General features: G+C 37.7%; 1 protein-coding gene across 7 annotated transcripts in view; it reads left to right on the top strand.

Annotated features, from left to right (window-relative positions):
• Nucleotides 1-9,368, top strand: part of IFT43 (intraflagellar transport 43) — a 126,226-nt gene extending 116,858 nt beyond the window's left edge. Inside the window, exons 6-9 of one of the 7 annotated variants that reach the window (XR_007950635.1) lie at nt 4,939-5,136; nt 6,057-7,480; nt 8,101-8,155; nt 9,147-9,368. Coding sequence is in view for 1 of the 7 variants with exons in the window: in XM_051977552.1 (XP_051833512.1) it covers nt 4,939-5,136; nt 6,057-6,142 (284 nt within the window). In the remaining 6 variants the exon portion in view is untranslated. Of the gene's footprint in view, nt 1-4,938; nt 5,137-6,056 lie in introns of all 7 variants that reach the window. The other 6 variants (XR_007950634.1, XR_007950631.1, XR_007950633.1 and 3 more) reach the window with 6 other exon arrangements.
• The last annotated feature ends 6,801 nt before the right edge of the window (nt 9,369-16,169 follow it).

Raw genomic sequence — 16,169 nt, 5'->3', positions numbered from 1 at the left:
TTCTTTATCACTTAATTGTCTCACCGAGAATTCTAATGAAGTCACAGACCTTTACCAAGTGCTAGTCTCTAGTTACATATGTTTTTTTAAAAAGTCTTGCTCTCAGTCAATAGATAGGCAGTCTGATGAGGGTATGGAGGGAAGGGATAAAATATGCACAAATGTGCTTGATAAAATTTTAAAATGAGATAAATGTAAAGAGTGCAGAATTTTATAAGAAAATTTTGGAAAAAGTGAAAGAGCCCTTTTAGCTGAGGAGTTGGGAATGGGAATGAAAGTATTGTATGAGAAGAAAGAGGAAGAGACAGAGAAGGATTAATGAAAGAGGGGGCATTAGAGCAGGTTAAGATGTAAGGGGAATGTAATATAGGTACTGAGGATGGCTTAGGAAAATACAAAAATAGGAGGGGTTGTGCCAGGTGTTATACTAAGTGCTAGCAGACCACTTTGGCTTGAATACAAAATAGATGATCGAACAAGTATGAAATAAGATCAGAAAGGTAGATTCGAACCAAATTATAGAGTCTTGAATGCCAGACTAAAGCATTTATATATGTGTTCGAAAGACCTTGGTGATTTTTAACAGACTCTACATAGTATGATTTTTTTGATCTGCTGTATGAAATATACAGGGCAGAAACTAAGAAGATAGAGACCAATTAGAAAATTATTGTGATGGTATATGGATTAGTGATTCTCAAGCTTACTATGGTCTTTTTCCAGAAATCTTTTGTTGGGCTGGATTATATTTAGTAATATTTACTATATTTTAATCTAAAATCTTTTAATATTATGAAAGTAATTTTGACCTTATGGACTCCCTAAAAGAATTCTGGGAACTTGCTTTACATGCTGAGAATCGTTATACTAAAAGTGAGAAGGAGCTAATAATATATGATGGTGGCAGTGTGAATAGGATAGGAAGGAGGGGGGCAGATGCAAGAGATGTTGTGGAGACAGAGAAGAGAAGAAGGCACTATATAAATGTTAATATCAGTGTTATTATTATCATAAGCATTTATTAAGTGCCTACTGTGTGTCAGGAACTGGGACAAATACTTTTGCAAATATTTTGTTATTTAATCCTCACAACAACCCTGAGGGCAACTGATAGACATGATACTTCCACAAGTTTGGAAATCCTAGTCAAAGAGCAATGAATCCAAGTGTGGAGGATCTGTGGCAGATGGCAAGAAAAGATCAAGTTTTTTCCAGGGATTTTCTGCATGGACCTGAGTGGAACAGAGAGAAGACCAAGCTAGTGACTCACTATTATATATATTATATATTATATATACATGCTATTGTTATCCTCCTTGTTCAGTTCAGGAAACTGAGGCAGATATGGATTAAGTGATTTGTTCAGGATCACACAAGCTAGTGAGTGTCTGAGGTGAAGTTTGAACTCAGGATTCTTGCCTCCAGGCCTAGATTGCAAAGATTCAGTAACTGATCGAAAGTCGGAGCTAAAAGAGAGAAAAGGGTCTAAGATTTCAACCATGAGTCACCAGGACGATGGTGTATGACTGCCCCAGCCTCTGTTTGAAAGTCCATGCCCAGGAAGACAAGGGTGACAGGGTAAAGAGGAGGGATGTCCTTGGATGAGGGACCCAGCATGCACCTTGGCTTCCAGGTGGGAGAATAGTGTGAACACAAAGAGCAGTCCATCGGTTAACATCTATTAAGCACTTAAGATGTGTCAGGCTAAGCACCAGAGGTACAAAAAGAGGCAAAAGATAGTCTTTGCTCTCAAAGTATTTACAATCTGAGGGGCAAGAACTCTAAGTGATAACTGCATGAGAAACATATGGGCATCTAGCATCCTGCTTAGCCCCCCTTACTTGCGGTGGGAGAGCCACATCCATTCCCATTGACCTCACAAAGTTACATAGGAATTTATCTTAATCTTTTTTGACCTCTACCTGTAATTTCATTAGTATAGGAAATTTCCAGTGAGAAAACTTCATGCACAAGTACATATAGCTAATCTGCAACTTAGTGGTCTGGAGAATTGTCTCAGCTTCAAGTGGCTTTCCCCAAGAGTACACAGCCATGTGTTAACATTGTCCCTCTGCATTGTTGCCAGTATCTTTTTTGACACCTATTAGCTGTCTAACCACAGACCAGTCCTCTGATCTACTTTAGGCCTGTTTTCTCATCTGCAAAATGGGTTCAATAATGTCCATAGTACCCATCTGATACGGTGATTGTGAGGTTCTGAGATAATATATCTAAGGTGCTTTATAAACTTTATGTACAAGGTATCCCAAAAGTCCTAGTAGAGTTTTAAATTAGCTTTATAGTTTAAGACAGCAATAACAGTTTTGGGACCCCTGTATATGATAGCTATCATTGTTCTTGTTATCACTATCACTATTACTATAATCATCATCATCATCATCATCATCATTTGGCCAAGAAGACCTGGGTTCATATCTAGGCTCTGTTCTTTCTTTGTTCTTAGACACTTCTCTTTCCCTCTTTCAGCCTCAGTTTCCTCCTCTGTAAAATGAGGTGATTGGACCAGAGCAGGAATTCTTAATTTCTTTTTTTTTTAATGGCATAGATCCCTTCTGATGAAATCTATACACCCCTACTTTTTATTGTTTGTATTCATAATTGAAGGAAATTTAAACTTCAGTCAGAGGCTAATGAAACGAACGATCTTTTTCCCCCATCCAAATTCAGAGATCCTTAAGTCTATCTAGGAACCCCATGGACTCAGGGCACCCACATTAAAACTCCAGGGCTGCATAATCTCAAAGATCTTTTCTAGCTCTGTACAAGCCTCTTAACCTTTATAAACTTCTCTCTGTTTCTTTGGTCATTCATGTTTTCAGGATCTTGGATGTTTAAAACAGCACTTGAGAGAGATATGATCTTAGTTTATGGCCATAGAATCTACTTCAAGGTACATGCATCCCAAATCACTGTCTCATTTAACCTGCAGACAATTTGAAACCTCAATATTGAAAAAAATGGAAGTGAATTTACATGCTAACCATTGTGCAAATATCTTTAAAGCACATTTTATGCATAAGACACTGTTCTATGGGAATTCAAAGATGAAATAAAAAAATACTGTTTTAAAGTAACTTTCCATTTATTTGGAGAAAGTGTATAAAACATATACCCAAATATCTATGCCACAAGGAAGAATGAGTTACATGGAAAAGGGGTAGTGTCAGATAAAATGAGGGAAAAATTTTAAGGAGAAAGTAATTATGTGAAACTGGATCAGGATGTCAGCAAACATTTCTTAGTGGAGCAGGCATTTGAAGTGGACCCTGAAGGAAGGGAAGGACTTTGTTGGGCTGACATGAAAGGATTGCATCCCACGCTGGGGATGGTATGAGCAAAAAACACAGGAATGGAAGCAAAAAAAGATAAGAATGAGGGATTCTGAGTAGTCCAATTTGGCTGAAATGTCAAGTATGTGAAGGGGAGTAGTAGGAGATAAACGTTAGAATCGCTGCTTAACATTCTTACTCCTACTTAAATTTTTTGAAAAGAAATGGCTATATGATTAAATAGATTTTTCAAGAATTTTTTAACATTCATTTTTTTTAAAAAATATTCACTTCCAAACTCTCTCCCTCCTCCAACCCCTCCCCAACCCATTGAGAAGGCAAGTAATGTATCAATTATACTTGTGAAATCATGCAAAACATATAGCCACGTTTTTTAAAAAGCAAGAAAAATAAAGTGGAAAGTATGCTTCAGTTTTTACTCAGAGTTCATCGATTCTCTCTCTGGAAATAAATAGTATTGATTAGATGGATGTTGATGGCATTTTCCTAGGTATCCCATACTCATTTAACCAGGACTAGCACCCTGTCATTTCTAAGCAGATATCAGAAGTTGCTGCTGGTTAGAAATAAGTTTCTCATTGATTCTTTGACACAGAAAAGAAAATTTTAGAGATGCTACTACAATTCATACTCCAGAACTCAGTGGGGAAGAGGAAGTCTGGCTTTTCTATTTCATACTTCTCAAACTTTCTATTCTAGGGGACCCTAGATTTGCCAGAGGGAGGGAGCATGACACAGTGGAGAAATCAATGAATTTCATCTTTAGGGCTGCCACTTAATACCTTCGTTGGTCTCAGTTTCCTCATTTGTAAAATTAGGTGATTGGACTAAATGCTTTCTAATGCTCGTCTCACCTCTATGTTCTGTAAAATTATGGTTATATATTATATATATATATGTAAATTAGATATAATGTATTATTAGCTATAGACTATATTATTATCTAAGATAATCTATTAGAGATGTAATATCTGTAATATAATAATCTATTATATAATTATAGGTAATATACCATTATGTTTATTATAATATAGTATTAGTAAATTGATCTATAACAATATATAACATATGTAGCATTATTGTACATATAGCATGTATAAAATATATGTGTATGTTATATTTGTATATTAGACATATAATTCATATATTAGAATGTTGTATATAATGTGTTACATATTCTTATATAGCATGTTATAAGCATGTATAATACATTTCTATTTGCTAGACACAATGCTAAGCACTGGGATACTAAGAGGCAAAAGACAGACATATAATAAGAATGTATAATATACACATATAATAAATGCATATGAAATATATAAAATAATACATACAATATGTGTGTATATAATAATTATATGTACATATATAAATACATAATATATTTTAACATTTTAGTTTATAGTAGATTTATTATATAATAGATTATATATAATAATGACATTATATCTAATATGTGCTTTGTGTATATATATAGTTATATACATTCTACAGAAGCATATAATGGAAAGATCACTGGTTTATAGACTGTCTGCTTTTCTGAAATTGGGCTGGATGGCCCATAAATTCCCCTCTAGGTCTAAATCTATGATTCTGTGTAGATTCTTCTCTTTTGTTGGTCATTCAGGACTTTGGAATCTTGGGTCTGCAGAACGACATGAAGTTTTCTCCAAGGCAGCTTTCTCCTCCTTACTGCATCTCTTACTCTGGAGCACCCTGAGGCCTCCAAAAGCTGAGCTGTCCATTGCTGGAGAGGAAGGAGGACAAGGAGCTGAGATTCTGTTGTCAGTCTCCAGCTTCACTCAGCCAGGCTGGAATGTATCAGGTGTGCAGGCTTGACAAAGGAGCATTGTTAGCTCTCCTGGATGAAACTCCCCAAAATAGCTTGGCTCACTTGAATTGGACCTATTGTGTAGTATAATAGCTGGTTATGAGGGTGGGGAGGATAGAAAGATGATCCAACTTCCAGCCACCTCAGTTTCCCCAAGCACTGAGTCTCTCTGTTGGACCCCACGAGATTCAAGCACCTTCTAACAATCCTGCATTTATTAAGAAAACAAACTAATGCTACAAGATATTTGGTGTTCTTTGACCAGTGTCCATTGACATCAATAAGACTTTCTAGTGAGTAGTCAAGTGCCATCTATTATAAACAATTGTGCTGAGAATTATAGATTAGACTCCTGAGCATGGACCAGGAATCCATCCAGAGAACCAAGGAAGCTAGATAAGAGTATAGTGATAAGGGCCATTTGCCATTTCTTATTCCCTGGACTTTTGAGTATCTGAGTTGTACGATTTGGCCTCCTTAATTCCTTAATTTTAATTCCTTTATTTTTAAAATAAAATATAAATATTATATATATGTAAAACAATATGTATATATGAAAACATTTAAAATATGAACAAGTAAAATAAAGTAAAATTTTTAAAATTTGAAATAAAATTCAGTGAGTATCACAAAGAAAGAAGCAGAGGAGAGAGCTAGGTATAAGAGAGAAAATTATGTTGGGAAAAATGCTGTTTGTAGCAGCACTCCCTTAAGTGGCCCATTCTCAGATTTCTACATTTGTTCCATGCCCTTTTCATGTTTAATGAAAGTTTACTCAGAATGATCATTTTCTGCCTTTTCCTCTATGAGCCCTAATGTATTTGTCCAATTTCCAAGTCATCCTACTATTTAGCTTCCATAGAATTCTGCTACTTACTGAAAGCAAATTTCCTTCCATGTATTTTCTCTTTCAGATTGGAGATTTGAAGTCCTAAAGTTTCTTCCTAGAAGAGAAGGAACCTATGTGATTTACCTCAAGGGTGGAGATAAGGAAAAATGATTTGAATATAGATCTATTAAGGACAGACCAATAGAACTGGAATTATTTTGCTTACAATAAAGGATAAGGAGCAATTTGAAATTCAGTAGGCATTTGAGGAATGATGTGTTATTTCTAAGGAGGACTACGCAGGGTTTTAACTACAATAAGCAGGAGTTGTTAAGTTTGTTAGCTGCCAAATAGGCATTTAGATGGACAGTCAGGTGGATAGAATGCCAGGCCTAGAGTCAGGAAATTCTGAGTTCAAATGTGGTCTCAGACACTTACTAGCTATATAACTCTAGATAAGTCATTTAAGCCTTGTCAATTTGTTTCCCCTTCTGTAAAATGGGGATAATAATAGTACCTACCTCACAGGATGGTTGTATGGATCAAAGGAGATAATAAGTCAAGGCCTGGCAAATCTTAAAAGTGCTATATAAATATTAGTAGATCTAAGAAAAAACAGAAAGCTTCCAACCTATAACTTCATAGAGGAAGTTGAAAAATTTCAGTGGGGATTGAGAAAAATATCTCATATCCACATGCATTGTTTTGTCTGCCCCTCAACAAACCTGTGAAGTAAGAAATAAAAATATTATTTCCATTTTACAGGTTTGGAAACAATGATTGAAAATATTAAGTATTTTGCTTAAAATTAGAAGGCTAATTATCAGCAGAGCTAGTCTTGGAAGCAGACTGCTTTTACCTTTAGAAGATGCTAGTTACTCATGTGCCCAGATGGCGTATGTGCATTCTTGCAGGAACCCAAGAGCCAGTCTAGGTAATTTCTGAGGTCCCTTCTAGTGATTTGTTTTTATGCAGGGGATCTTTTGGAATGAAGTAAATTTGGAAAGTATACAAGCTTGGGGAAATTCCAAAGAAGCAGAATTAGGAAAAAGGGAGGAAACAATCCCCTCTCCTCCCCCATTCCTGCCCCCAGCTCTTGCTCTCCCCCTTTTTTGGAACCATAGATATAGAAAAAAAAACAGGAAATCATGGGATGGTGGGAACAGGCGAGGAGAACCTGCCCCTCTTGGGGCTGTGACGAAGAGAATTAATTCACAGCATATGTTTGTAGCATCTGTCACGGTGACCTGGAGTGGAGGGATCAGCGACTGTGGGGGCAGAGCCAGAGTTCCGCATTAGCCCTGATTCCCCTGGCTGCGTGCAGAGCCCCATCCTTGGCTCCTCCTGAACAAGTGACTGGGCCAGTGGCCCAGGAACATCTGCCACATCTGCAGCCAAGCGGTGCTGCCTGGGAGAGGAGGAGAAGATCCGGTCTGCAGTCTCCTCCTCAGACACAACAAGAAGAAAGGGACACGTGTACTCTTGTGATAGCCAATACTTGGAAACGAAGTGGGTGCAATCAGCTGGGGGATGGCTGGAAAATTTGTGGTTTCTGAATGTAGTCACGTAGGACTGTGCAGTGGGCAGTGACAAAGGAGAAGAACGGAGAGATATGGAGAAAGATTTGTGTGAACTGATGCACATTACAGGAGGCAGGACCAAAAGAATAGTGTGTTCGGTCAATAATAGCTGACATTTAAAAATTACTTTAAGGTTTACAAAGTGCTTTACCTATGTCATCTCATGTAATCCTCACTACAATCTTGGGAGGCAGATTTTATTATTACTTTCATTTTCCCCATAAGAGAGCAAGGACTATCTTGTGCCTCTTCCTGTATCCCTAGTACTTAGCACAGTGCTTGGCCCACAGCAGGCACTTACTAAATATTGATTGATTAGGAAACTGAGGATGAGAGAAGGTTAATGACTTGGTCAGGATTACATAGCTAATAAGGGTCTGAGGCAGGATTTGAACAGAGGTCTTTCTGACAACTCTAAGACTCTAAATCTGATGACTAAGGCCACCTAGTCGCTGCTAAAGTGTCTGACTCTTGGTGACCCCATTTGGCGTTTTCTTGGCGAAGATATTGGAGTGATTTATCATTTCCTTCTCTATCTCATTTTCGCAGATGAGGGAACTGAGGCAGACAGGGTTAAGTGATTTGCCCAGGATCACACAGCAAAGTAAGCATCTGAGGTAGGATTTGAACTCCAGTCTTTTCTAAGCCTGATCCTCTGTCTGTTGCACCACCTAGCCACCTATTGTAGTAAAGTGATTATAACAATGTAAATGAAAAAAATCACTAATAGGAAGCTAAACTCTGGATAATGGAAAAATCAGAGAATTAGAAAAAAAATAATCAGGCATTTCTCTTCTCACTGCTGTGAGTCAGGCAACAAGTGGGATAGAATATGTATATGTTATCAGACAAAGTTTCTCTATTAATTGATTTTGCTTTACCTAAAGGTAGGGTCCAATCTGGACTTGGATAGTAAATGACTGCAATGTAAAAACAAGACCAGAAAAACATGATTTTTTTAAAGTGAGGGATGGGGAAAGGGAACAAATACAAAGATCTATCAGAAAATCCAATTCTTCATGTCATCCTAAAAAAAAAAGGAGCAACTTTGAATGAAATAAACTATCCACATATTTTGAATAAGAGTTTGGTATTCTGGTACATCTGGTACTCTGGACGTCATTCCTTTTTTCTGCAGTTAACCACTGGTTTTCTTCAAGAAAATTCCAGAACCCCTCTGGTAGTATTTGAGCCACCAGGAACTTAGCATGGGCCTCCAGGAGAGTCACAGCAACTTTAGATCTGGCACATATCAGAAATGTATCTCATAAGAACTAGAGCAGGAAGGAATCTTAGACATCAAGTAGTCTAGTTCTGTTGTTTTAGAGGTCAGAAAACTGAAGTTCATAATAAGATGAAGAGGCTTGTCCACAATCACTTAAGCAATTACTGGCAGAGCTGAGACTAAAAATCTAATCTCCTGATTTCCAATGTGGTGTTCTTTCATTAAAAAAACTAATGATATTTTGTTTTCTTTGATTATATCTTCTTTTCCTTTCTCCCTTTCCCTTGCTTTCCCCACTCTTTTCCTTTTCCCTCCTCTTCCCTCCTGTCTCTTCCTCTATTCCCTTCCATTTCCCTTTCCTTCTCTATAGGTAAAGAAAATGAATTGACACATCAACCAGATCTGACACTATATGTAGGAGTCTACAGCCATGGTCTACTACCTCTATCCTGAAAGGAGGAAAATAAATTCTATCATCTGTCCTCTGGGATTAGTGTTATTTCTGTACTTTGGTTATTTTTTAGTGTTGGGTTATTAATAATAAGACAATAAATTTGAAAATTAATAAACAATACTTAACAAATTAATAAAACATTATTGTGTTTATTTTATAGAGGAAATCAATATATATGTGTTTATATATATGGAGAGTGTGGGGAGAAAGTTTTCTATTGTTGCTTTATTTTGCTTTACTTCATATACTCTTCCTAAGTTTCTCTCAGTACCTCATAGTTATCTTTTCTTTTAAAGCAATAATATTCTGTCATGTTCATTTACCATAATTTGTTCAGCCATTTCTTATTCAATGGTCACTTAATTTTCATCTAGTGTTTTGCTACTATAAAAATGCTTCTATCAATATTTTGGTATATGTGGGATCTTCTTGTCTTTGATTTCCTTGGTATATAAGAGTAAGCAAGTTCATTGGATCTGAGAGAATAAAGGAATGTTACATTTCTCACAAAATTCTAAATTGTTTCCTAGAATGACCAGACAAAACCACAGGTCCATTCTACGTGATACCAGTGTGCCTGTCTTTCCTCAATTCCTCTAGTAATACTTCCATATTTTATCTTTGCCATTTTGCTGGGTCTGAGATAAAACTTCAGAGCTGTTCTAATTTCCATTTTGTATTGTGATTGGGCCACGTTTTCCCTTCTTTTGAAAACTGTTCCTATCTTTTGATCATTTACTGACTTGCTTGTGGCTCTTGTTATTATGTATGTATCAATTCCCTTTATAAATTGAATATCAGATTTTTATCAGAAATATTTGAGGCAAAGTTGTTTTTTAAACAATTTTTCCTCTTAGTCTATTGGGAAGCATTGGTTTTGTCTGTGCATCCAGTGTTCTTTTTAACAGATTTAACATCAAAGAAACTGGGCCCAAATCCTAGTTCTGCTTTTGAGAGCAATGTGACTTTGGCCACGTTATTTTTGTTTTCCAGGTCTTAGTTTGCTCATCTGTAAAAAAAGAAGGGGTAGAATAGAAGATCTCTAAACTATGATCCCATTTATTAATTGAAATGAAGACTCCTTTAATTTAGGATGCCTAAAATGTGTTTTACATTGATTAGCAGAGTATGAAAAATCTTGGAATGTCTTGGTGACCAAGACTATTAGAGGAAATCTTCATCTATTTTTCCTCGATTGCCTGGCAGATGACATTCTTATTGATGCTTCTCTTCATGCAAGAGGTGGGAACAAAAAGCAATTACTCCAAAGCAGGGCCATTGTATTTCTTTTCGTCTAACTCTTATTTCTTGTCTTAGCTCTCTAAACAAGGAAGATAGATAGAATAAATGTAGAATGGTTGCATAGCTCTTTCCCTGTCCTCTCAGCCTGATGGAGTAGGAAGTGACCACCCTTTCCTATATTGAAGCTTAAGAGATGTGAATGTCTGAAGGCATGGAAACAACTGGCAAAGAAGAAGAGGGCTAGAGGAGACAATTCGTGAAGGGGTCCCTTCTGTGGGTTTAGACACACAAACACGGAAGGCTCAGGTATAAAAGGAAGATTTGATCTGAACTAGGATGTCAGGAGATAGTGAAGTATGAAATTTAGCCAGAGGCAGATAGATTTTTTTTGTCACAATAGTGCCAACTTGGAGCTTAGTCCAACATGAGTAAGCTCAGTAAATAATGAACTGGGAGTCTTGATACAGGTATTTGGCAAAAGGATTTGATTTCCTTGCAGCAAAAGGAGGAAATAATTGCTGGCTATATTTCTACCTGGATTAAGGAAGGCAAAGCTCACAGCCAGTTTGGGGCTTTGTAGAGAGTGAGGAAACAAGTCTTGTAGTAAGACATGAACCCTAAGAAGATGTAGCCTTTCAAAAGATGGCATGTAGGCAAGGCAGAACCTTGGGAGAATCTCAGAGATTGTAGGAAGACCTGGACATCAGCCAGCGACTGCTCTGGATCTCAGCTAAAGTGGCAGTCAGGTAAAGTCAACCTAATCTTAATTTCTCCTCCAGCCACTGGAGTTTTATTAAGGGATTCTCCATCCAGCCCTTTAAACTGAGGAACACTGCTTATTCCCACTGCGTCTATGACCGAAGGTTTGGAGTGGGCTTTGCTATTCTGAGAATTTGTTTTTATTCTAAGAAATCTTGTATGTTTAAGAATAAGTAACCGAGTGGCACAAATATTTTTAAAATATTTTGGCCTTATTGTGTGTGTAAGAAAGAGGATGTGGGAAACTGAGGCACAGAGAGGCAAATTTCCTTGAAGTCCCACACCATTGTCCTGATTCAGATGAGGATTTTGTTTGATTAGATTTACATTTGGAATTAGGCTAGGGTATAAATCTCCATGAGTAAGTTGAAGGGGAGAAGGAAGGGATATGGTCCGAATAAGACAATAAATGGTGTTTTAGTAGGAGAGATTGAAAGGTGCACTCATTTGGGGGAGGTACAATTCTTCAGTCTGGTTTAAGAAAGGACATAGAAATTCTAGGAAATTCAATATTGTAAAAAATGCTACTCTCCTACCAGGAGAGTGTGCTATAGCATCTGTCCCACTGCCTTATTGATAACAAAATAAATATCATAGCCCATTTCCCTCTCATTAGCACAAGTGAGCCAAAGAACATTTCTGACCTCCTTTTTCATCTAGGAATAGAGGGGCTTTGACTAGATATGCTTTAAGATCCCTTCCAATTCTAACAGTTTGTGATTATAAAAATACCATTTGATTTTAATTCTCAATTTTCCTTGTCCTAAGCTTCATTTTTTCAATCTTTCCTTTTCTCCTTGGCTATTAAAGTCATTGTTCTGCTGCCTCCCTTCCCTCATCATGGACTTATTCCCAGAAATGGAAATCAGTCATGGCAATGGAACAGGCCTTTTTTCTATTGGATCCCAACAAGAAAATAGCAGAGAAGACATAGACCCTTTTATGGTAAAAGATGATTAATGAAAACATTTATATCTCCGGATATAAATGGAGAAATAAAAATGGGGGAATGGTTGGGAGTATATTTTGTAGTGAGAGAATAGGAAGAAAGGGATGGGGAACTTCATAAATGGTTATGATTATTGTGGACGTGGAAGGGAACAAGCATTTAAATGTCCACCATGTGAGAGGCATTATGTGAGGGCTTTTTAAATATTAGTTGATTTGATCCTTGTAACACCCTTGGGAAGTAAGTGTTATCTTTATCTTACAGAGAAGGAAACTGAGGATGATTTGCCCAAAGCCATACAACTTGTAGGTCTCTGAGGTCATATTTGAACTCAGTTCTTCCCAACTCCAGACCTGGTTCTCTAGTTACTGCACCACCTTGCAGCTGTCAGGAGACTTGGTCAGGCCATGGAGGCCCACTATTGATTATAGAAGGGAAAGCAGTCTACTTCATAGGATAGTTGGGTGTTTGCCATCATGTCCCAATCTCCTTTATTGCATGGCAAATTTAGGCAGCTGCTTACAGTGTTCCATTCCCCCTCAAACATTTCCTCTCTTTGATGGGCAGATATACATCAGTGGAGAGAACTCCTGAATCAATGAGATCATGGGTCCTTTTGAGGATTTGAGGTCAAATGAGAGATCACCAGATCCTAGTGGCTCCATACCTAGAAGCATATTCTAGTACTTACAGGAACTTTGGAGCAACTGAGTTACCTTGGATTAAAAAAAACAAAACAACAAAAGCCTTTAGCCATCACTACTCTACTTAGTTCTTTCTCTCATTGTTCTTTTCTGAGGTACAGATGATGTAGGTTCATAAAGGATAATAAAACATCTTCTAAAAGATGGAGTGTTTGTCAGTACTGGCACCTAGATGACAGTATGGCATTAGCTAGCTCTAGACCATGTTACTCATTAACCAGCCCTGCCTCTACCCAAGCAAGTCAATCTGCATGCAAGGCTACTGACCATGAGCAGGTATGCTAGAAAATAGAAGTCTTCCCTTCTCCCTTCTAACCCTCAATCCAATGCTTCTGCAACTCCTTCCAGATTTACTCTTTGCATTAGCCCAAGTAAAAAGTAATCTACACTTAATAATTCTGATTCTAGATGAAAAAACAGTGAGTATACATTAATTTTGCCTAGAAACTTCAAGTTTGGGAGTTCCTTAGCCTTCTTTTTAAGAGAAAAATGTACCTTTTATCAACTTTGAACCTCCACCTTAAGTGAACTTGTATCTCTTCTTTCATTCTTGGCTGCAGGGTCCTGCACCCCCAACACCCCCTCTCTCCAGGGGTAGCGGTAACCCATGACCTCAGCCAGTTATCAGGCTTCATCTGCTGTCACTTTCAGGACCACTTCATTATCCCTTTATTATTCCCATTCTCCTGCTTATCATTATTAATAATCACTCTTGATTGGGTAGAGTGCTGACAGCTGCCCCTTGTCCATTCTTTCTATCTATTTTAATCCTGCCTGTTTATCTGGAGTAAACCTGATCCTTGTCCCCCTCTTTAATTAAGAGTACTGGTCAGCCCTTTTCTCCCCACATGGAGATGGGAATGATCTTTTCCCCTGATAGACAGATGAATGAGAAGCATGCATGAAATCTTACTTCCCAGAGAGCAGAGGGTAAGGGGATGAGTCCTGGAAGATAAAATTTTGGCTTTTAATATGATTGAAAGAGAGTTGGTAATGGACAGCACCAATTTAAAAATTGATCTCATATTTGTGACAGGGGTGTGTGTATATCTGTGTGTGTACACATGTGTGCCCTGAATGACCTTCAGCAGGACACTTTCCTACTCAAGCTTGTTTTCTCATATGTAAAGTGAATGAGCAGGACAAAACAATTTCTTCCAGTTGCCACGTTGTCTTCTAGAATACAGTGGGAGGTCAGTTGAGAGCAACCTGCATTTAAGAACAAATATCTATATGGAAAGAGAAGCAAGCCTGTGTATATTATAGATGGTTGCTGGAAGTAGAATGTACATATTCAGAGAACAGATGGTTGCTGGAAGTAGAATGTACATATTCAGAGAATAGATGGTTGCTATCTTGTGTGTACCTGTTATTTGGGGTCAGCTAGATGACTTACTGAATAGAGTGCTGGGCCTGGAGTCAGGAGTTTAATCCCCTCTTTACACACTACCAATTGTGGGATCCTGGGCAAGTCCCGTAATTCTGCTTGCCTCAGTTCCTATATGTAAAATTAGCTGGAGGAGGAACTGGCAAACCACTCCAGAATCTTTGCCAATAAAACCCCATGCACAATGTTAATATGCTATGGCCCATGGGGTCACTAAGAGTCAATCACAACTGTTATTTACATTGTCTTCATTGGAGAGATTATTCTTTGAGAACAGAACTTGTATTTTGGCTCTGATTTGCATCTCTCACAAATGGCACATATATAAAGCTCTATATAAGTTGGTATATAGTAAGCACCACATAAATGTTAACTATTGTTATTAATAAATAATTGTTGACTGACTAAAAGAAAGAAGTAGAACTTCTTATTTCCCTTCCATAAGCTTATAGACTAAGTGGTCTAGTAGATATAATGTTGGGCCTGGAATCAGGGAGATCTGATTCAAATCTAACTTCAAACATGACCTGGGTGAACCTGGGCAAATCATTTTACTTCTGTCTCAGTTTCTTCGATTGTAAAATGGGGATAATATACCTACCTTCCTGGTTAGTATGAGAAGTAAATGAGATAATATTTGCAAAAATTCTTAACACCATGACTGGCACATGTTAAGCATCTAATCAATGTACATTTCCTTTCTTCTTTCCTTTTAATACAGTTCCCCCCTTCTTCCTATATAAGAGTTCCTGAAGCTGTGTCCTTTTTATGTAAATATCCATGGTGTAGGCTTCTACAAGTTCCATTAAGCTAAGAGAAAATTAAGTTCTCAAAGCCTGAAATAATCTGTGTATTTGAGGGCCTTTGGCTGATGGCAGACCGAAATGTCATGACAATTGCTATTTTGGCTCTCTCATTGCTGGGCTTTGTCTAGCAAGCCTTCCAGATGCCATTATCCTAACTTCACCAATGCATGAGGATAAAGAATTAGGAAGAAAGAACCAAGCCAATGGCCAGCAAATAGAAGAGTGATGGCCTTCCTTATTATGTTTGGCCAGCATGTTGTTGTGTTCATTCTCTTAACTTTCTGCACCCAATTTTCCCCCCTTTTTGGGACATTGAATGATGTCTTTGGCTCCTTTTCCCTCAAACCCATGCCTTTCCTGCCACTCATTAGCAACATCACTTTAGACAAGTCACTTTTCTTTGGGTTTTTATCTTCTATAAAATAAGAAACTTTTAAATTTAATTTAAATTTAAGGCCATTCCAGCTCTAATATGTGTGGTTCAATTTTTTTTTAAACAATGTTAGCATTTCCCAATATTTCATGCCCCCACACCCAAGCAGAACTCTTTTTGGTAACAAAGAAGTACAGTTATGCAAAACAAAGGGCCTATTGACTGTCTGGCTGCCTCCTATACCTGTAGTCCCACACCTCCTCATGAAAGGGGGAAAGAGTTTCATCAGCAGACCCCTGGCACCTGTATTAGTCATTGCAGTGATCGAAGGTCTGCTATCTTTCAGTATGGCCTTTCTCTATGTTATTTTAAAGTGTAAAAAAAGCACAAAGTGCTTATTATATGCCAGGCAATATGCTAATCATGGGGCAGGGGGAGGGGAGGAGGGGAGTTTGAATATTGTTTTCTTCAGTCCATCAATCAATAAACATTTAGAACTCATCCACTAAGTGATGAGCTACTTGAGCACAGGGACTGTCTTTTGCCTTTTCTTTGTATCCCCAGTGTAAAACCCAGTGCTTGGCATATAGTAGGTGCATAATAAAGGTTTAATGACTGACTGCCAATCAACAGACTAAACCCTGAGGATACAAAGACAAAATTAAACTATTCCCTGTTTCCCAGGAGCTTACATTCTGTAAGAGAAGATAACATATATA

Source organism: Antechinus flavipes, chromosome 2 (assembly GCF_016432865.1).
Source record: "Antechinus flavipes isolate AdamAnt ecotype Samford, QLD, Australia chromosome 2, AdamAnt_v2, whole genome shotgun sequence".
NCBI lineage: Eukaryota > Metazoa > Chordata > Mammalia > Dasyuromorphia > Dasyuridae > Antechinus > Antechinus flavipes.
This window is presented reverse-complemented; position numbering and strand designations above follow the sequence as displayed.